At 42.7% G+C, this 21,842-nt stretch overlaps 1 protein-coding gene across 11 annotated transcripts in view; it reads left to right on the top strand.

The window, feature by feature from the left end:
* The window catches only part of CCDC88A (coiled-coil and HOOK domain protein 88A), a 248,572-nt gene that overhangs the window by 148,777 nt on the left and 77,953 nt on the right, over nucleotides 1–21,842 (top strand). For all 11 annotated transcript variants that reach the window (XM_014573127.4, XM_014573124.4, XM_014573125.4 and 8 more), the window contains 4 exons: nucleotides 4,092–4,173; nucleotides 11,589–11,747; nucleotides 15,782–15,928; nucleotides 16,475–16,619. In XM_014573127.4, the coding sequence (XP_014428613.1) occupies nucleotides 4,092–4,173; nucleotides 11,589–11,747; nucleotides 15,782–15,928; nucleotides 16,475–16,619 (533 nt within the window). The remainder of the gene's footprint in view (nucleotides 1–4,091; nucleotides 4,174–11,588; nucleotides 11,748–15,781; nucleotides 15,929–16,474; nucleotides 16,620–21,842) is intronic.

The following is a 21,842-nucleotide window of genomic DNA, read 5'->3' as shown; positions in this document are numbered from 1 at the left end:
TAACAGATATTCTACAAGCTTCTACTTCCTCAAGATAGTTTTACCAATGAATGAGGCAATTATGGACCTTCCAAAGGTGATTTGGCAAACAGTTGCCTCCATTCCATCTTCCAGAAGAGCAGACCACAAATATTACATTCCCATTAAAGGGACCAAATTCCATTTTTCCCAACCGTCTCCAAATTCATTGCTTGTGGAAGTGGTGCATAATTGTGGCAAGAAGACTCAATTTAAGATGATTCCATATGATAAGATTGGAAGGGATTAGATATTTTTGGCAGAAAAGCATATTTTTCTGCCTCACTACAATTCTGCATTGCCGATTACTCCACTCTGTTAGGAAATATATACATACAAGCTGTTTGAAAAATGAGAATCTTTATTGACTAGCTACCGGAAGACCGTAGAGACACATACAAGGCAAATTTAGACCAGGGCTTAGTAACAGCAAAAACATCTCTCCAAGCTTCCCTCAACTCAGCAGACATTGTGTCCAGATCACTAGCAATTGCCATCGTAATATGTCAAGCATCTTGACTTCACCTCTTGGGATTTCCTAAAGAAGTACAAACAGCAGTAGAAGATTTACCTTTTGAAGGACAGAAACTCTTCTCTACTAGTACAGAGGCATCACTGTACACACTAAAGGATTCCAGGGCAACTCCTAAATCCCTAGATATGCATGCACCACAGCCCAAAAAGAAACAGGGCCATTTCTGTGCCCAACATTCCCACTCCTCAACATATACCCTGCAACAAAAGGGTTACGACCAGAGATCAGACAGAAACAGATCGGCAGAAGGAAAAATCAAGACCAACTTATGACATCTCGACCATCCACATCACATCAGTCATTTTGAAGATTGTTGAGGGTTCAGTGGGATTACAGTTACCATAGTTTTGGTTCCATGCTATTCAGCCTGGACCCATATTACAATGGAAGGATGTGTGTTGGAAAAATTTTCACACGGTTACTCCATTCCTTTCCTATCTTTCCCTCCCTTCCCTGTCCCTCTTCAGGGATCCTTCCCATGAGATGCTCCTGCAGCAGGAGATACACAACCTCCTGAGTGTGGGCGTCATAGAGCAGGTACCTACTCAACACAGTGGAAAGGGATTCTATTCCTGTGACTTTCTAACCCCCGAAAAGACAGGAGGATGGAGTCCCATTTTAGACTTATGTTGTCTAAACAAATTCTTAAGAAAGCAACACTTCATAATGGTCACACTAGGAAAAATAATCCTGGCATTGTAGGAAATTGGTTATCGTCTCTCGACCTACAAGATGCTTATTTTCACATCACAGTTCATCCTGCACACAGGAGATTTCTCCATTTTAACTTAAGAGCTCAACACTACCAGTTTCGAGAGCTACAATTTGGGCTAGCGGCAGTGTCAAGAGTATTTTCAAAGGTGCTACCAGTGGCAGTTGCATGCCTCAGAAAACAAGGTGTAATGATTTTTCCCTTTCTGATTGTCTAATAGTGGCTCCATCACTACAGGCAGCAACACTTCATACAAATCTCACAATTTATTCAGTGCTCCGGGGTTTAAAATAAACAAAAACCTCACCTTGCACCACACAATCTTTCTGGGTACCAGAATCACTTTGCCAAGTAGGGTAGTCCTGCTGGAAGGTTAATTTTTTCACTTGTTGGGTCTCAGAATGGGGCCCTTTCTTTTGGTGAACCTTACAGTCCATCTTGGATTATATGCTCTAACCCTGGCTCTTTCATCCAGCAAGGTTCATTTGGCAGCCTTCTTGACCGCCCATCCTAGGGTCAATAGTAGATCAAATGGTGGTCAGGTTTCTGAAGGGGTTAGAGACATTACTCGCAAGTCCACAACCTGTTTCCCCTTTAAAATTTAAACCCAGTGCTATCAAAATGTACGGGTCCTGGGGCTGCTGGCAACCTGTTTCTTATTGCTCCTCTCACAGAAGGTCACCTTCTTGGTAACAGTCATGTCAGCTAGAAGGATGTCTGAGGTCAGAGCACTGCATCAGAATAAGGATAAGGTCCAGCTGTGCCCTTACCCGGCCTTCCTACTGAAAGTGGTATCAAAGTTCCATAACAATCAGGAAATTTTTCTACTGGTCTTCTTTCTGATGTCTCAAGAAACCAAGGAGAAACCCTGGCTGCGTACCTTGGATGTTAGATGGGTCCTGGCCTTCTACATTGACACAACTAAACGCTTCTGCAAGTCAATGCAGCTCTTCATAGCAGTGCCGGAAAGGATGAAAGGTCTGCTGGTATCATCTCAGCAGGTTTCATCTTGGATTATTCTCTGCATTAAGCTGTGTTATGATCTGGTAAAGGTATCACTCCTGGATATTGTGACCACCCATTCCATTAGGGTACCTCTACACTGCGGCGCTATTTTGGGATACCTCTGTTATCCTGAAATAGCTATTCCACATATTATAAACAATAGCTTTCAAAATAAAGGGCTCACTATTCTAATGTCTCTGTAAACCTTGTTCCACAAGGATTAAGGGACGTTTTGGAATAATGCTCTATTTCAAAATACACTTGAAATAAGCTACGGGTGCAGTGTAGAATCACCCTGAGAGTGCAGGCCTTGTCAGAGAGGTTTCTAGTGCAGGTACTAATCTAGAACATTTGCAGAATCACTACCTGTTCTTCAGAATAGTAACAGATATGTAGCTGTGTTAGTCTGGTCTAGCTGAAACAAAAGACAGGACTATGCAGCACTTTAAAGACTAACAAGATGGTTTATTAGGTGATGAGCTTTCGTAGGCCAGACCCACTTCCTCAGATCAAATTGTGGAAGAAAATTGGCATGACAATATATACGGTCAAAAAAAGAGAACACACATAGAAAGGACAAATCAAATTTCAGAACAGAGGAGGGATGGGGGGGAGGAGGTTAATGTCTGTGAGCTAATGATATTAGAGGTTATAATTGGGGAAGCTATCTTTGTAAGGGATAAGGTAATTAGCATCTTTGTCGAGGTCTAGTCAAAGTGTCAAATTTAAGCATGAAAGGGCATTGTCTCAACGACTTGACTACGTGCATCCTGCTTCAAAGACATTTTAACACAAGACTTCAAAGAGAAACCTCTGAACTGTCATTCATGCTTAAATTTGATACTTTACGACTGGGCCTCAACAAAGATAGCTTCCCCAGTTATCTCTAATATCATTACCTCACAGACATCAACCTCCCCCATTATCTCCCCTCTATTCTGAAATTTGATTTGTTCTTTTTTTGATTGTATCCCTTTGGTATATATGGTCATGACAATTTTCTTCCACAATTTGATCTGTGGAAGTGGGTCTGGCCCATGAAAGCTCATCACCTAATAAACCATCTTGTTAGTCTTTAAAGTGCTGCATAGTCCTGTCTTGTTTTACCTGTTCTTCAGTCTGTAACTTTGCGTCCCTTTTTGCCATCAGCCAGTAAGCATAGGATGATGCCAGTATTGGAAGGACAGCACTGCAAGCAGCATGCCTGTGAATCCATGCCTCCCCCAGGAATACTTCTTACAAGTCTGCTAGCATGGAATTTACATGAGCAAGCACTTGAAGAAATAAAAAAGATTACTAATCTTCTGTAACTATTGTTCGTTGAGTTGTGTTGCTCTTGTACAATCTCTTTCTTAGAGTTACAAGCAAGAAGGAACTAAGAAGTTGTGGGACCGTGGTGCCCCTTATACATGTATTGTCCTGATAGGTGCCACTGATGGAAAAAATAAAAAACGTATTAGATATGCATCCACCTAAGATGGAATGGACATGTGCAATGTATCTTTGAAGAATGGCCATTAGGAAACATTACTGTTTCTTTTTCTGTAAATATTATCCAATTAAATAGTTTCTAAATATTAACATTATAATTCAAAATTGTGTTCTCTGTAACATGTACATTGATTTGCCGTAGCTTGTGATCTGCAATGCACAATTCCCATTCCCTCGAAATTGTGGCTTAAATAAAGAAAAGTTTGAGTAATATGAAGATGTAGTTTCTGTTGCCCACTTACTATTAGTAATTTAATTATTAGCAAATAAGACAATGATTCAATAATGCAGTACCACCTTGTTTTAATTCCTTTTTTTGTTTTTTTCAAGGGAGGAAAAAACTGAACAGCTGTTGGATTGTAAACAAGAACTTGAACAGATGGAGGCTGAGCTAAAGAGACTGCAGCAGGAGGTGTGTGACTTGGACATCTATTATACAAAATTAAGATAACTTTTAAGAATTTTTCACCATCTCAGTAATTATTTTCATTGTTCAGATTATACACCTTTTGTTTTGTTGCATTAATAGCACATCTGTAAATATGAACTTCTGGAAAAGCTCCAATAATGTTCATTTTTAATTGTGAAAGGACACTTCTCAGTTTTTCTGCCATATGCCCAAACGTAGAACTATATTTAAGGAAATTCATAGATACCATTGTAGGGAAGGGCTCTTCTCCTTCTATTGTGATCAGTAGAGAGATGGACAAATGTACATAAAGAGATTCTTCCTTGAGTAAATGCGGACATGTATTCCCAATAGGTGTGTGCGTGCCTTGTGCACTGGAGTCAGAGACTTTTGCCTAGTACCCACAGAGGGGCAGTGCTTGTTCCGCATGGCTTTCACCCTGTCCCTTGTTCTATAAGGCAGGATCTCCCTGGCCCCCCAATTCCTTCTTATTGCTCATCAGCTGGAGTTGGAGCTTTGTGGGTGCCATTCCACAGCCTTGTGAATTTATATTTTTTAGCCTTGTTATGTGCATAGTTGATAATTAGTAGTTAGTTTAGAGTTAGTATAGTGTTATATTTAGCAGTATTGCCCACACCCAGCTGCTACCCTCACCAGGGTTCAAGCATTGCCCTTCATATGGGACAATAGCCAACAGTGATCCCTACATGCAAAGCCTGCTTTGCCTTAGTGAAGCCCACCTGAAGGAAACTGAGCACTCTGTCATTCATTCAAAAAGAGTGCTCAGGTTGTGCAGGACCTTTGCCTGAAGCAGTACCTGCACGAGCAGGCCATGATGCCTGACCTGGTACCGAGGCCTTCCTTGGGTACCAAGGCCTTCCTCAGGCTGCATATCAGCCTTGATCTTGGAGAGAGAATGGTTCCCCCCCCCCCTTCTGGAGCTCAGTCACATCCAGAGATGCACAGAAATCATTGCTCATCAGTGCAAAAGGAAGAGTTTGCGTAAGACCAACTGGGGATGTTTCAGATTCTGAAGTGACTTTTATGCTTCTGATAAGAAGAGCACAGAACAGCTCGATGCCAGATCTGTCCAGCAGGATGATGTAGAGACTTCTGACCCTTGATATCAGGTCGGGAGGACAGACACTCCATGCCATCGACTCCAGTTCTAGTTCTTGGGCATCAGTTGAATCCCTGACAATGCAAGTGTTCATAGTGTACTAGGCTGTGGCAAACCTCTGCTTTTCAGTCCCCTCCTCACCACTGGTCCCGGATTTTGTATGTCTGGCACCCTTGATGGAACCATAGTTGGAGCCTGTAGCCAAAGCCTTGACACTGCATCTTGAAGTGCCCTGATTGATGACTGTTGTGGACATGGTACTGAAGACAGTAACAATGTTCTTTCATACTGGACTCTTCCTCTTCACCAATTCAGTTGATGCCACAGATTGTCTTGTGAAGGTTATCTCCAGCCTTGACTTCAAAGTATACAGGCATTCTGGTACTAGCATCCATCCTGGGACTGATCATGCCAGTGGCACTGATTACATCGTGGGTGCCAATCCTGATCTCAAAATGAGCTATAGATGATTTGGTTCCCTCTGGAGTCCTCCACCTCATGTTACCACAGTCAGGCTCTTCATCCTTCTGTGGTACTTAACCTGAGAGAATCTGGAGGCCTTTATGGATATCTGAAGGCTGGGATGTAGGCTCCTGGTGGAGTGTCTTCTGGCCACCAATACCTTACCCGTAACAGTGCGTGTCCGGGCTCCACTAGGAAGCCTTTCAGTCCCAGAGGTCTCACTTGTCATCTTCGAAGTTGAGAGGGGTCCAGCTTTCATAGGACTGATCATTTTCATTAGTGACCTCTAGCAGAGTCACTAGAGTTTCCTAAGTTGGAACTGCTGCCAGAGGAGCATTACTTGCCTATAAAGACCTGTTGCATTGGTTAGCCTCATCCTTGGGCACCAAGGCAGAGGTTCTCCAGGAGTACATCCACAATCTGGTTGACATCTCCAGCCCTCTGTCCCTGGAAAAGTGGCCCTTTCAATTAATGAGGTGCTCCTGAAGTCTACAAACATTTCTGAAGTGGCCCCCTTTTAAAACTTATTGCCAAACACCTCTGGTTGTTTGGGAGAGATTCATATCCCTCAGAAATTAAACTTAAAGCCAAGGGAAGGCAAGATTGAGAGCTCTGTCTCAAGATGATTTTGATGGAAAAGTCCATTAAGCCTCCTCCTCAGGGACCAAAACTGACATCAGTATATGATTGTCTGAACAAAACTTATGCTAACATGAAACATTTTCAGGGACTCTTTAAAAGAGTAGACCCCAGTCAAGACCTCCCACTAAAGGAAATGCAGGAAAACTAGCATAAGCAATTGCAAATTTTACAGATGTCCATTACATTCAAAATTATACTATGAATAAATGATATGATATTGGAACCAGCAGAGACTGTCTGACAAAACAATGCAATCATATTATTTAACAGCAAAGGAGCCAGCAGGAAGTACTTCATCCCAGCTAAAGGAATAGACTTTTTGATTTCTCATCCACAACTCAGTTCTCTTAGTGGTAGTAAGTGTTGCTGCAAACAATCGCAATTCCACTCCATCCCACTAGACAAAGAACGTACACAATTAGAGGTTTTAAGCAGAAAACTGTACTCATCAACTGCACTACAATACTAGGTAGCCAATTATTCAGCTATTTTAGCCAAGTACAACTACAACAGTTATGATAAGCTCTAGGAATTCCTCGATGCCTTATTGAAGGAGACATACTCTCAGTTCAGCGTTGATATGAAGGAGGGATAACTAATTGCCTGGACAATCCTACAGGCCTCGATGAATATAGCGGACACTACTGCCGCAGCAGTCATTATGTGCAAGGTTTCGTGGCTCTAGTTAGCCAGAAACTCCAAAGAGCTCCAACTCAAGATAGAAGATCTCCCCTTTGATTGGGAGAAACTCTTCTCAGTAAAAACAATGTCTTTCATTTTGTGAAGGATCCTAAGGTCACCCTGCACAACTTAGGCACATACGTGACTCTTAACAAAAGATGCCAGTACCAAGCATACCAAAAGGACAAAGAAACCTTTTTCCACCACCCATAACAATAACAATTTGACTACAAAAGAAATAAACAATGTTTACAAAATTGTAAGGCTCATCAAAGTCAGTCAACATCTTTTCAGCCATCTTCCACCAACTAACGGTTTTGAAGTCTTGGTTGAGGACTGAACAACCTCCCAGTCAATACAGCATTGTGTTCCCTCTAAGCTATGCGGCAGCTTCCCTCTAAGCTGAGGAGCCTTGAGCCTTTGACTGGGCGGGGCTGATTAATCACCTGTGAAGCTGTGCTGCTGCGCAGCTTAGAGGGAAGACTGGTGCTGACAGATATTCTTGCCCCACCTTTTGGCCACCATCTGTGCCTGTTTTACCACGCTTGGGCAGCAATAACAGTAAGCCAATGGGTACTGGAAATTATAAACTCACTGTCCCATTACTCTCCCTTCCCTGCTTTTCCATCCCTCCTCAGGGACCCTTCTCACAAGCACCTTTTACAGCAGAAAGTGATGCATTTACAGTTGCATGCTGTGAAGCAAGTTCCAAAAATGGGAAAACTTTTTACTTTATTTTTTCACCAAAAAGAAAAGCATTGGATGGAAACCTATTTTAGACTTTGGGAAACTCAATAAATTCATGCAGAATCACAGATTCAAAATGATCATATTGGCCACAGTTGTTCCAGTGCTAGACAAGGACTGGTTTTTACCTCTCAAACTCCCAAGATGCTTTTTTTCATTTAACCATATAGCCTCCTCACAGGCATTTCTAAGATTCATCAGTACTACCTTTTGGCCTTTCTACTGACCCCCCCCCCTTGATTTTGTTCCAAAACCCTTATAGTAGTGGCAGCCCACCTATGAAGAAAAGGAATGATGCTCTTCCCATATCTAGATGATTGTCTGTAAAGGTACTACTCAGGCAGAAGTAGTAAGCATGGTGCAGCCCACCGTCACACTGGTGTGCAGACGCTGGGGTTGCGAATAAATGCTCAGATATCTACACTGACCCCAGTGCAATATCTGGACTTAATCGGGGACAACCTCAATTTCACACAGGCTAGTACAGATATAATAATCCACTTCAGCAGTCACCAGCTGTACACACACATCCACCAGAAACTGCCTACAATTATTAGGTCATGTAGTGATTATGATTTTTGTCATAAAGATATGTGAGACTGCATTCACATTGCCTCCAGGGTTGGCTAAGCACAGTTTACATTTCCAGAGTGGCAGACCCCTAGAGGTCATTTCATCACTACAGTGGTGGATGAAACCACAAAATGGCTGCACAGGGATTCCTTTCCAACAGAATCTATCATCACTAATAATCTCGACTGAAACATCTTTGATAGACTGGGGTGCTCACTTAAACCAGCACAATATACAAGTCAAGTAGTCAGTGATGGAAACTCAGCTTCACATCAGTCTCCAAGAGCTAAAAGTGGCATACATTGCATGGAGATGCTTCCTCCTGATCATATGGAATGAATCAGTCTGCATACTGACCAACCATATCATTCATATTCTGTATCAATTGCCAAAGAAGAGCTCGTCCCATTCACTATGCGCCAAGTCCACAAAATCATGGAATGGGTACATCAGCACAACATAACCATCTTAGTACCTTAGCTCCTAGAGTGCCAGAATATAGTGGCAGATACACTAAACAGACATTTCTCCAAGGAATACAAATTGGAAAAACATGAAAGGGTCCTCTAATCGCTATTCCAAAAATGGGGCTATCAATCTGTAGACCATTGTGTCATTAAGAAGCGACAAGTGCCCACTTCTTTGTTCCAGAACAGGACTAGCATTTAATTCACTAGAGGGAATGGCTTCCTCACCTTGTTGAACACATCGCTCATGTTCCCACTGATACCTCTAATCTCATAAGTAATTCACAAGATATGGATCTACAAGGCTGATTGTTTAAATGGGCAGTTAGACTTTGCTCCCTTACCTGTTGCACCTGGCAGTGAATGTTCCCGAGCTCTCCTCTTCCAGATGGATCTCCTTTCCTAGAACAGAGAGTGGACTTTATCCAAATCCAGAGAAATCCCTAAGATGTCGTTCCAATACGACAAATTAGTCTGATCAGAATGAGTGAAAAATGGATTATTGAATGACAGGTGATCCATCATGCTCAATATGTACCTCTAAAAATGTAAGAGATTCTCACTCTGGTGCCAGCAAAAACAAGTGACTGGATTGCATATTGGAACTCAAGGAATCAGACTTATTCATAAGGTCAGAAATGTACCCAGCAGCCATTACAGCCTTTTACCACAAACTGGAGGGAATGTCTTCACTCACCCAATCACTAGACACTTCTTTAGTGGTACACAAATGTACCTGAAAGTCTGATAACCTAAACCCCATGGGACTTTAACTTTGTACTATAATACCTCACCAGATTGCCTTTAGAACCCTTAGCAATCTGTTTTCTCCTTTATATGTCGGTGAAGGTTGCATTTTTGGTAGCATTATATCAGCTAGATGGGTGAGCAAAACTGGGGCACTGATAGCAAAGACCCCTTACATGGTATTCACTAAAGACAAGATCATGTTGAGATCACATTCAAAATTTTTGTCTAACGTATCTACATCCTTCATTTGAACCAGCTCATATACCTTCCAACATTTCACCCAGAATGCCATGGGAATTCACAAGAGGCCATCCTACATATACCCATTGTCCGGTGGGTCATGGCCCCTGGGAGAGGCTAGCTCCCAACTCCTGCCCCTCCCCTTCTTCCCTCCTTCCTTTGCAGGAACCACAGCACCTTCCTTTCCCCCTGAGCACAACAGGCAGCATGGTTCCAGTACCCTGAGTGCCAGGCAGCCTTAGCCCTGGTGAAGCCCCAGCATCAGCCACCATGAGTCCCAACAGCCTGCCCCAGCCAGTCTGGAAGAGTGGGAAGGGGGAAGTAACTGCAGAAAGAGGCCTAGGATGAGCTGTAGGTGGCAGGGCCATGCTAGGTTGGTTTTGGACGTACAGTCTCCCCTGGCCAATGATACCTGCTGCCCATGGTCTACTCTATCTCCTTTTCCAGCCAGCAAGTAGTCATATTTCCTGTTTACTTAGTTTCTGAGAGTATGGCACAGTTTCACCAACTTGAATACTGTTTTTGAATTTCACTGTGGGGATGTGTAATTTCACCAATTCTTATAGCAACATACTAGAAACCTCTTTCCAAAATACTCCTTTATGTTTATTGTAACTATTTTTATTAATCATTTGGTTAATATTAACCCAAGCAAATCTGAATAATTTGTAAAATTTGGCTGGCATAAATTGTTCATTATAGATCCATGCCGCTAACTTCCAAACTTGTGTATTTTATTTTTGTGTCAAGGCTCCAAAATGAATATCTCAGGGCTTGGGATTGGCAATATCTTGCTGTATTATTTCCTGATTGTTCTAAATGTACATATTAACTTAAAATGTGGCTTTAATTAGATGCATTTTTTTCTTTATATAGGAATTAGATACAGTGCTTCTGTCAGCTAATTTCTAAATTATCTGCAATAAAAATAGAGTTCTCAGGTGCCTAAGTAGGTTACAGTTAAAGTTGCTCTGCCCCAAATCTGAAATGGTACCCCTGCTGAAGTCTCTTCAGATGAGGTATCAAAATGCAAGTCACAGCCCCCCCACACCTTCAAGAATGCTCTATCCCTGTGGTCCCAGCAAAAGAGGCTGGGGTGGTGAATCTACACTGCTGTCAACAATCCAGCCCTAATGTAACAGGTTTTGAAAAATTGTTCTGTCTGGATCTCTGTGTCAGGCTCAGACTGCCTTATCCTGGTAATCCACTGCATATTCCTCAAAATTGGGATTCAAGTCTTCTGCTTAGAAGTTCACTCTGGAGCATCAGGAGTCATTTCTGCAGTCTGTTCTTTAGGTCAATCCTGCTCTTCCTCCCTAGACCAGGAGAAGTCATTTCTAGCTTTCCTGTTGCTGGCTCTACCCGCTACCCTGCTCACCAACCGGGCTTCATGGCTCCTTTGGGCAGCCTAGCTTGACCACATGCTGGGCTTCCCAGCTTTCCTCCTCCTCCCCCCACAGCCCAGCTGAGCCACGTGGGCATGCTTCTTTGTAGAAATTTGATCACATTGAAATAACTTTGTTCTTTCAAGTAGAATGAAGAAATGTGTTGAAATGCACTGAATCCCCTTTCAAGAGCTTTAGCGTTAGATAGGATGTGTATGTTTTGCAGATATATATTATGTCTACATATTCTAACTAGGCAGTTCATATAGGTTTGTGAAAAAATTGAAGTAAGGAACAATATATCAGTCCACAGATTACCTGTCATATAACTTATTTTTTTAAATTTTCTAGAACATGAATTTGATTTCAGATGCTCGCTCTGCCAGAGTATATCGTGATGAGCTAGATGCACTCCGCGAGAAGGCAATCCGTGTTGACAAGCTTGAAAGTGAAGTCAGCCGATACAAAGAGAGGCTGCATGATATTGTATTCTACAAGGCTAGAGTTGAGGTATATTTAAAACAATTCTTAATCTCATGGAACTTGTTTTTTAGTAAAAAGGTTTTGCCTGATCATACTGCTTTCTCCCTTTTTTTTTATTTTGACAACATAAAAAAGAAGATATGAAAGTAGTTTGATGGTCTTGCATTGTGATATTTTGTTCGACCTTATATGATCATTTTTAATTTTCAAGATGCGTATTCAAACATCCATTCATATGTGGTTCCATTTGAAGTCAGCAAAACTCTGTTAGTGCATTGGTCCATCTGTACAGACCCATTTGCAGGATCAGATTCTACAAGCAATCATAAAGAAGATGTGGGAAACACGGAAGAGGGACTTTGCTTGAAATTTAAGTTTAATTTTTCATTCATATCTTGTAGGCATCGTGGGGGAAGACATTTTTTAGGAGTGATCTGAATGAGAAAAAGAGTTTGGCATGGTGAAACAAGCTGAGAAGGGTATATCATGCACAGAACACGGGAAAAGACAGATATAAAATTGAAGAGTAATTTCAAATTTGTCATGAATTAGAAATTGACAAGACAAAAAGAAACCAAACTAAGAATAAGTTATCCATTTTCAGTTTGGTAAACAGTGGGATGCCCAATTATCTTTACTAAGGCCAGAACCTTTGTCTGGAAGGGCTCATCTAGACTACAGGGAATGGTCAAAAGAAGATATGCAAATTCTGCGGGATATGCAAATTCCATAATTAAGATGCAGCTTTTTCAGCGAAGCCCACCCTTTGTCGAAAAATCATGTAAACCTCCTTTTTTGAGGAAAAGCGGCTTTTCAACGAAGGGGGCAGTTCACCGAAAAAGCCGTGTCTTAATTACTTTCACTTTCAAAAGCACGATCGGAAGAAGCTATGCAAATTCCTACAGAATTTGGATATCCTCTTTCGACCATTCTGCGTAGTCTAGATAAGCTTGATATAGCAGGTTAATGGCGAGATCACAACATTTGCACAGGGTGCAACATTTAAGATAGTCAAAATTAGAAAAGTCTGTAAAGAACATTAGAGAAACCTAACAAAACTAGACAAATGTACATTGGCAAATCAGATTCAACAAATGCATATTGGAAGGAATAATTTAAATAATGATACTAAGTTGAGCACTAAATTGGGAAAAAGACTTAGGTGTTGTTTGACATTTTACTAATGTCCTACGTTCATTATGAAGCAACAGTCAAACAACAAACAGTGTTAATCTGTATTAAGTACAATATAAAATACTGTAACTTTTATAATGACATTATATAACCTCATGAGACAGCCTTATTGTGAAAACTGTATCAAGTCTAGTCACTCAACTTGAAAAACACTAACAGAAAATAGAAGGAGTTTTAAAGACAGTTGATAAAGATTATTAATGACATGAGGAGTTATTGAAAAAATTAGGAGTACTTAGTTTATAATCTATCTATTGACTTTGAAGCAAACTGAAGACTCTGATTGTTTTCCTTCTCTTATATAGAATTTTCATTAGGCAAGAATCCTTTCTTTGATTCCCAACCCCGCAGTGAAAAAGTACAGGAGTCCAAGATAGTGATTGGTATTAGATTTCTAGATCACCTGACTGTGCAACATCGCAGCATCTATGAGTCACAAGAAGTATGGAGAATCACAGGAAGACCAAGGCTTTTCTCAGTCCATTGTTCTGGCTGATGGGCCATCAACCTTGTCTGCTTTTCTGTTTCAGTACCTGAAATGTTAACGGTGGATGTCACCCAAAGTAGCATAGTTGTAATATAGACACTTAGTTGATATTTCTTAACTTAAGATACAAAAATGATACATGCACACAAATAGAATAATCATATTCAGTAAATCATAACCTTTTTGATGATACCTTATATGAATTATCTCTGTAATGATTCATCCTTTTTGTGAGCACCGCCTTCAGCCATGAGCATGTGTCTGCATGCTCGTACTCTTTTCCTGGTTCTGGGACTGGATGGGTGTCCCTGATTTCCTTTCCCCAGGATTGCCTAGGACAGGGGTGGGAAACCTAAGGCTTGGAGGCTGAATGCAGCCCCTGGCTTGCATGGTTCTGGCCCCCAAAGCTCAGGGCTCCCCCCAGCATGGGGAGCCTTCCCTGGCACTTTAGCCCCACCACCTGCCATTTCCCCAGGGGGATGGACCACATAAAATCTACTTGCCTGGGCCCCCCCCCCCCCAGGCTTTCATGTTCAAGGGGAATGTGGGGAGTGTCTTTCTCCCTCTCAGTCGGGGGCCACTGCAGTGAGGGTTTGTGTGTGTGTTTGTTTTTTGCTTCTCACTTGTGTCCCCCCTCCCAACTGATTTTTTCTGTGAATCAGCAGCCCCTAACTCTAAAAAGTTTCTCCATCCCTGACCTAGGATCAGGCTTCTTTCTTCCCCTCCTGTAGCTACTGGGGGGAGTTGGTGAGGAGGCCGAGGCCCACTCACTACTCTGGGTCCCTGTAAATAGCAGTTGTCTGTTAAGTGATGATCCTTGAGATTTCACTGCTATTCTCCCTCCCTGGGACACTTCCTCATGGGCTCACACAGTCTTTGTCCTCACCTCCGGATTTTGTCTCAAAGTCCCCACATCCACTATTCTGCAACTCTTCCTACCAACCATGTCCCTGTGTTCAGTAGCCAATCCTGGGTTTCAGCTCCTCTGCAATATGCTCTCCACGCTGAGCTGTCCAAGGTACTGCAACTGTCTCAGGGTGTGTCTACACTGTATGCTTATTTCAAAATGAGCTATTCCAAAAGAAATAGCTTATTTGGAAATAGCACGTCTACACTACAGAGAAGCCTCAACATTAGTCGAAGGTGTACTGGAGAGGCACTGGGGAGTAATTAGTTTGAATGGCCCTGGGCAGAAGCTATTTCGAAATAGCGGCAGTGGAGCCAGTAGCAGAGCCAAACTGGCAGCAGAGTCCAGCTATGGCAGGAACTGGGGCTAGACTGGTGGCTGGGGCTGACAAAGGAGCCCAGTAGGGGACATAGAGCCTGTTTGGGGGTAGAGAGCCAGGCGGCTAGGGCTGGAGGTCCAAGGGCAGGGAGCCTGGGGATAGGGAACTTTGCAACCAGGGCCAGCAGCAGAGTCTGGTGGCCAGGAGGGGAGACTGGTTGGGTCTGCTGACAAACCCAGTGGGAGCTTGGAGTCCATCAGCAGAGGGGCCAAAATTGACCTCCCCTGGTCCAGCAAACTCCCTGGTTGGGGACTGGTCGGGTACTAAGGATGCCGGACCAGATAAGTCCAATCTGTACATGTAATTGTGTTTATTAGAAAGCATTCTTTAATGCTTTGACCTCTAATCCCTTCCACTCACATACTTGGATATATTTGATGTGTCTCAAAGAAAAGGGGAAGGCATTTTATTGAGCAAATAGGTGGCTTGTGGTTCAACAAGTACTTTTTGCCTAATATTATGAAATATTGATGGCATTTTGAATGTTAAATTCAGTTAACAGGAAAATAATTACTTAGGCCAGAGTGGCTTAATTTTCCATGTTCTACAAGGCAGCAACAGTATTCCTCCTGGTAGCATAAAACTAGTATTGTTCCTCTGTGCAAGGGGAGCCAACATTGTTAAAAAACCAAACCAAATCTGCAATTCCTGTTTGCTGCAGCAAGGACACTGATTGTGATTGTAGATTCCCAGATCAAATTTCAAAATCCAGGGATAATTGAGGCCAAATCACAGTTATTGGCAGTGTAATTATCTATATCATTTTACTGAACATTTCTTTTCCCTAAACTAATAATAGTTGGATAGTAAATGTTTACTGTACAGTTACTTCAAATTTCATACAGACTTTCGTCTGCATGAATCATAATCATGGTATGGATTTTAATATTTCAGATCTTATTTTTAGCAATCATACATTTTGTTGTGTTATCATGTAGTTGTAAATGTATTTTTATGAAAATAGTATAAAATTAGTTATTGTTTTTACCATTAAAATTCATTTTCTGTTCTTACATTAATATTTAAAAACTAGACATGCTGAAATCAACTTTAGTATGAATGAAAAAACTTTGATTTCTGTTTAATTCTTGAAGGAGTTAAAAGAAGACAATCAAGTACTGTTGGAAACAAAGACAATGTTGGAAGATCAACTAGAAGGGACCCGAGCCCGTTCTGACAAATTACATGAACTGGAAAAGGAGAATCTGCAACTAAAAGCTAAACTACATGATATGGAAATGGCAAGTATTAAAACAGAAGATGACACTAATACTTGTGTTTTTAAGAAAAATAAAACTGGTATGCTTAGAATTTTCTTTTGCAAGTTTTACTAATGGAAGGACTTCATCTCATTGGAAGAACTAAGTAGGGACCGAGTAACTTACAATTTTCAGACTCAACCTCATGATGGTGTTTTCTTCAATAGCTTCAGTTTTGCATAAACAGATATCTATTCCAAAAGGGAAGAACCTACCTAAAAGTTACACAATATTTAATTAAGTGGATAGATCTATTCACCCTCCTTCCCTTTACTTTGGAGCTGGTGGTGAGGGGGTCTTGCACAGGAGTGAGTAGGGGCCTCTCCACAAACTTAATGCTGAGAGAGGGTTCCTCTGTGCAAGATGAATTTTCCATAATTTGTTTCCAGTCACTTTAAGCCCATTGTAATTAGTCCAAATTGGCCTTAGCAAACTCCTGTTAGTATTTTGTAAAATTATGGCTATTGAATGTAATATTTTTGTAAATTTTAAGGCACAGTATTTTAAAGATTCACGTTAATTTTTAAGGAGCGTGATATGGACAGAAAGAAAATTGAGGAACTTATGGAGGAAAATATGACTTTAGAAATGGCTCAGAAACAAAGCATGGATGAATCATTACATCTTGGCTGGGAACTTGAACAGATGAATAGAACTACTGAGCTTTCTGAAGGTAAATAAATACTTGCCACTAGTTCAAATAGAAGTTTGGAATAACATAATCCAATAGAGTATCAGCGTAATACTGTGAAATTAATTTTGAAAATACTGATGTTTGAAGTGGCCTGTTTGTATGCATAGTTATTTCTAAAGGTGAAATCATCTTTACTAGAGCCATACAGATTTACACCAGCTGACAATCTGATCCAGTTTGTTTAATTAAGAAAACATCATGAAAATAGCTGAAAGACCTAATTTAATTTTTGTGGCATGCTGAAGAATAATATGCCATCATATATATAGTAGCCCAGTGTCTGTGACTCTGAAATGCTGGCTGTTCCCTGTAGGCAGCACAGTTGCCTCCTGCCATGGGGTTCGGCTGACTTCTGTGCTGCTCAGCTGGGCCGCCGTGTGAGAGCAAGCGGTTGTTTGGGGTCCGCGCTCCTCATGTAGCAAGGGGGTGAGGAGAGAGAGAGAGAGAGACCGGAGGCTCAGGAGAGAAGACCAACGTGGAAGAGAGACCTGAAAATCCTGTCTTATGATGGGGTAGTTGGCTAGTTAATATAGAAAATCCCATCTTTTTTGAAATAGGGTGCCCATATTTCCCTATGATGAATATGGGAGACATGGCAAAATTACTCGTATTCAAGCAAGTTCAATGGCAATCAATCAGAACTATGTAATACAAACATTCAAATTAATATCAAGCTGACTGAGTCCCTATTAAAAAGAAGTATTGTGTAGATTTTTTTATTTATCTTTTTGTCTAAAAGGCTGTAGATTTCTTATAGGGAGGGGTGAAACATACCCCCCACATAAACACACGGAGAAGGATGACACAAACACACACACTCATAGATTTCTCTCACATGGAGGCAGGGCTGATCAATCCAACCTTCCCTTTCTGCCCTCCATGCCTGGCTGAGCCTTCAGGATGGACCCACCTTTCCTGGTACCAGGCTTTTCATTTCCTGAGAGAACACAGGGGTGGGGAGGACACAGAGTCATGTGCTGCCTCCTCAGGTTTATGCCAGGGTTCATATCGGAATGCTACCAGCAGCTACCTTTCAGCATTGTACAGGGGGGAAAGGACTAGAGCTTCTTCCAATCTCGGGGGAGGTGGGGTAAATGGATGACTTTGCCTGTGTCCTTGCAGAACTCATCTCTTCTCCCCAGATTGTCCCTTCTTCTCCACACAGTGTTAGAAGGCAGCTATCATCTCCAGGCTGCTGCTGGCCACCTATATAACCCAACCGCCTCCTGTCCACTGGCGACAGGGTAGGCAGGAAGGGGTTAAGACCTGAGGATGCTTTGTACATCAGGATCCAGGGAATCTGATTCATGGGCATCTGTGAATCTGGCCATTGAGGAGGCTCAGCAGAGGAGGGTGTCTAGGGAACAGAGCAGCCCCATGCCCCCTGGCAGAGGCAGTTGGTCAAGGGGAACCTGAGGGGACCACCAGACATGTGACACTCCCCACCCCAGCCTGGGAAAAGGCCTGGACAACCCTGCTCTGCCTTCTCTCTTCCCTTGCTCTGCCCTCTGTGCCTCTCCCCACCCTTATTCTGCCCTTCCCCCATTGTTTCCCCTAACTGAGGCGAACTGGGGAACTAGTGGGGTGGGTGCTGGCAGCAGGGGTCCACTGCCCCACACTCCTTCACTTACAAGCAGTGGAGCAAGACAGCCATTCTATCTCCTCCCTCAGAGTGACACACTGGAACAACAAAGCAGTGGGGCCATCTTGCTCCTTTTCCCCTGCCACGTCCAATAAGTTCTGGGGGTGGGAGGGCAAAGCCTTGCTGTGGGCTCCAGGCAGGGAGATAAAGCATGGGAGGTGCAGATGACCCCTCGTATGGGAATGGAGAGTATGAGAGGAAGATGTTAAGCACCTGCTAGGGGCGTTCCTGTGGAGCCTGCCAGTTTGGGGGCATGAATAGATGGGAAATGATGTTTCCTTATCACCCTGGAGCTTAACTGAAGGGCAAAGAGGCTTCCATGTGCCAGCATTGTGTTCCAGTTTTGTATGTGCAGGGCTTGGTTCCTGAGCCAGTATTCTGGGCCAAAAAGTCTTGGACTTTCCCAGGATGCCAGCCCAGCCAGAAGCAGTGGGAGAAGGAAAGAGTTTGGTGAGCTGAGTGCGTCCATCAGGGGCTGGTTCTCTGCACTACTCTGGAAATGGGATGAGCCTGGCGGGAGTTGGGTACCTAGAGGAATTGGGAGGGGATGAAGACGCAAAGCAGGATGAGGACAGTGAGAGGGGAGCTTGTAACGGATTGATGGATGAGCAACAGAGGTAATATTGTAACTGGCCACTGACTGGCACCTGCCCATACTCACCAACCCTTGCAGCTGGCAGTGCCAGCCGGAAATGGGATGGGGCCCTGCTGGCCAAGAGCAGGCATGCAGCGGGGATTCCACTGATGGACCAGCAGGGGAGCGGCCAGCCTTGTATCTTCACCCTGCTGCCACCTTTGCACACCCATCCCCATTGTCACACTCACCTATGGTGGGCAGGCATCTGGCTAGCAGAGATCCAGACAGCATTAGGACTGGATCTACCAGTACTTAAGGGAAGAGACAAAAAATATAGAACAATTTGTCCGTTTTTAAGAAAAAGTTGACACCTACAGAAGGGCTTAAATATGGGACTGTGCCATTTTGTCACCTTACTTTTGGAATCAACTGGCTAAAAGTGTATATCTGTAGAGCCCTGTGCAGATACAAAATTTGTATCCATATCTGCAAAAATGAGCTGTGGATATCTACATCTGCAGATAGCCATGGATATAAAGAGGATATCCATGGATTTGTGGGGCTCTAGACATCTGGTAATGATGATAGTTCCACTTTGAATGGCCTCTGCAGGTTCCCATGTGAAAAATTAAAGCCCCTGTGCTGCGAGCCTCTGGCATCTCCCACGTTTAGTACAGGATTCTGAGGCGGTAAAGGAGAGAGGCCCAAACATAGGCATAGTTTCACTTCTGTATTTGGAGCAACAGCTCCAGTCAGGCAGAGGGGATTTGCAGGTTTGGGTGCAGAACCTCTCTCCAACTTCACCTATGGACCCAAACTGTCCATCAGTGTGTGTGAAGTGTCTTAGATGCATTTCTTATTTTTCTTCTGCCCTGTTAGGGTTATTTTTGTTTTAGATTATAGTTAATCAACCTTCCTTTATTTAAGAAAGCAGAAAGGGTGCCTGTCCAGCACAGGTGTCATCTAGTCCAACACAGAAGTGGAAGGCTGGCAGGATCTCTCCTTTGTAATTCTAACCCCTGGACTGAGGGTCTTACTGATGAACCCTAAGCCTAAATCCCAAAACCGCTACTGACTACAATCCTAACCCTCGCACAGGGATGCCCTAAAAAACCCAATCCTAATTCTAGACTGGAGAGCTCTACCCTTTCTAAACCTAAACCCAGACTAGGGAGCCCATTTGAGCCCAGCCTTAACTCTAGGTGGAGGAGCCCTGTCCTCGTAACATGAACTCAGGACAACGGAACCTGACTCCAGCTCTTATCCTAATCTGGAAAGCCTATCCTTTGTAACACTAATCCTGTGCCATAAACTCTACCCTTTGTAACCTTAAATCTAGGCTCAGGAGCCCTACTTATCTCAACCCTAATTGTAGACCAGGGAGCCCTCCCCTTTTGGATAATAACCATAGGCCAGGGAGCAATACCTTTTGTAACGATAAATTTAACCCAGGAAGCCCTGCTGACACAAAACTTGACCTGCCTCTGGGGATTCCATTAACCCCCACTTTAATTCTAAGCCCAGGAAGCCCTACTTACACCAACCCTAAAGATAGGCCTGGGAGTCTCCAGGGCCAAGAGTTATACCCTTTGTAATCCTATTCCTAGGTGGGAAGCTCTACTGACACTAACCCTAATCCAAGGAATGGGATACCTCACCTTTGCAATCCCAGTCCTAATATGGGCACGCCTTCTCACCCAGCTTTATTCTTTATAATACTTAAACTAGGGAGCCCAGTTGACAGCAACCCTTTTCCTTTGATTGGATAGCTTTAACCTTTTGTAACCCTAACTTTTGGCCAAAGGGCAGGGGCGCCATTTCAGAGTTTTGTAGGAAGGCCAAACTGTGCATTCTGTGATGGGGAAGAAGAGAGTAAAAGCACGGGGGGACAAACTGAGGGCGGAGGCAGTGTTACTGAGCATGCTCAGTCCAAGCCAAGTACCAAAGTGGGGGGACCCCAGTCCCCTCCACCCTACCCCACACATGCATCATCTCTATCCAGGGGCTACCAGGGTACTGGAAAACTCTACTTTTTTTGGAAGACAACTTAGCAGTTAGCTGACAGGAGCACTGTATCTAATTCCTATATAAAAGAATGACAAATAAATATTAGACCCGCTCAACTCTAATACTACATATTCTGACATCTTGTGGAAAATCACTTAAGGGGCACTGGTTGGCCTTAAAATTGTAATGTATATTCTTACTTTGTTACTAACTCTGTGGAGAGAGAGAGACCCTATCAGGCCTCCTGGGCTCTATCTCAGCTCTGGAAAGAGAGTTGGGACTAGTGGGTTTACAGCCAGGGGACAAATACACTTCAGCTCTATATAAGAACATCAGAATGGCCATACTGGTTCAAACTAAAGGTCCTTCTAGCTCAGAATCCTGTCTTCCAACAGTGGCCACTCTCAGGTGCTTCAGAAGGAATAAACAGAAGAGGCAGTCATTATTATCTGTCCCCTGTTGTCCATTCGCATCTTCTGGCAAACAGAAGCTACCGACACCATCCCTGCCCATTCTGGCTAGTAGCCAATGATGGACCTATACTCCTTGAACTTATTTTGTTCTTATTGGAACCCTGTTATAGTTTGGGCTTTTCCACCATCTCTGGCAAAGAGTTCTACAAGTTGATTATGAAAAAATAATTTATTTTGTTTTAAATCTGCTGCCTATAAATTGAATTGGGTCAGCTTCTCGTGTTATGTTACTGAAGGAATAAATAACATTTCCTTATTCAATTTTTTTCACACCGTTCATGATTTTGCAGACATCGAACACATCTCCCAACCCTTTAGTCATTTATTTTCCAAGCTGAAAAGTCCTATTCTTGTTAAGCTCTCCTCATTCAGAAGCTTGTTCCTTACCCCTAATAATTTCTGTTGCCCTTTCTTTGCCTTTTCCAAATAAAATATATCTTTATTTAGATGGGTTGATGAGATCAGCATACAATGTAATGTGGGCATACAATATAACTTTATGT

This window comes from Pelodiscus sinensis, chromosome 3 (genome assembly GCF_052426305.1).
Source record: "Pelodiscus sinensis isolate ZL-2025 chromosome 3, ASM5242630v1, whole genome shotgun sequence".
Classification (NCBI taxonomy): Eukaryota; Metazoa; Chordata; order Testudines; family Trionychidae; genus Pelodiscus; species Pelodiscus sinensis.
This window is presented reverse-complemented; position numbering and strand designations above follow the sequence as displayed.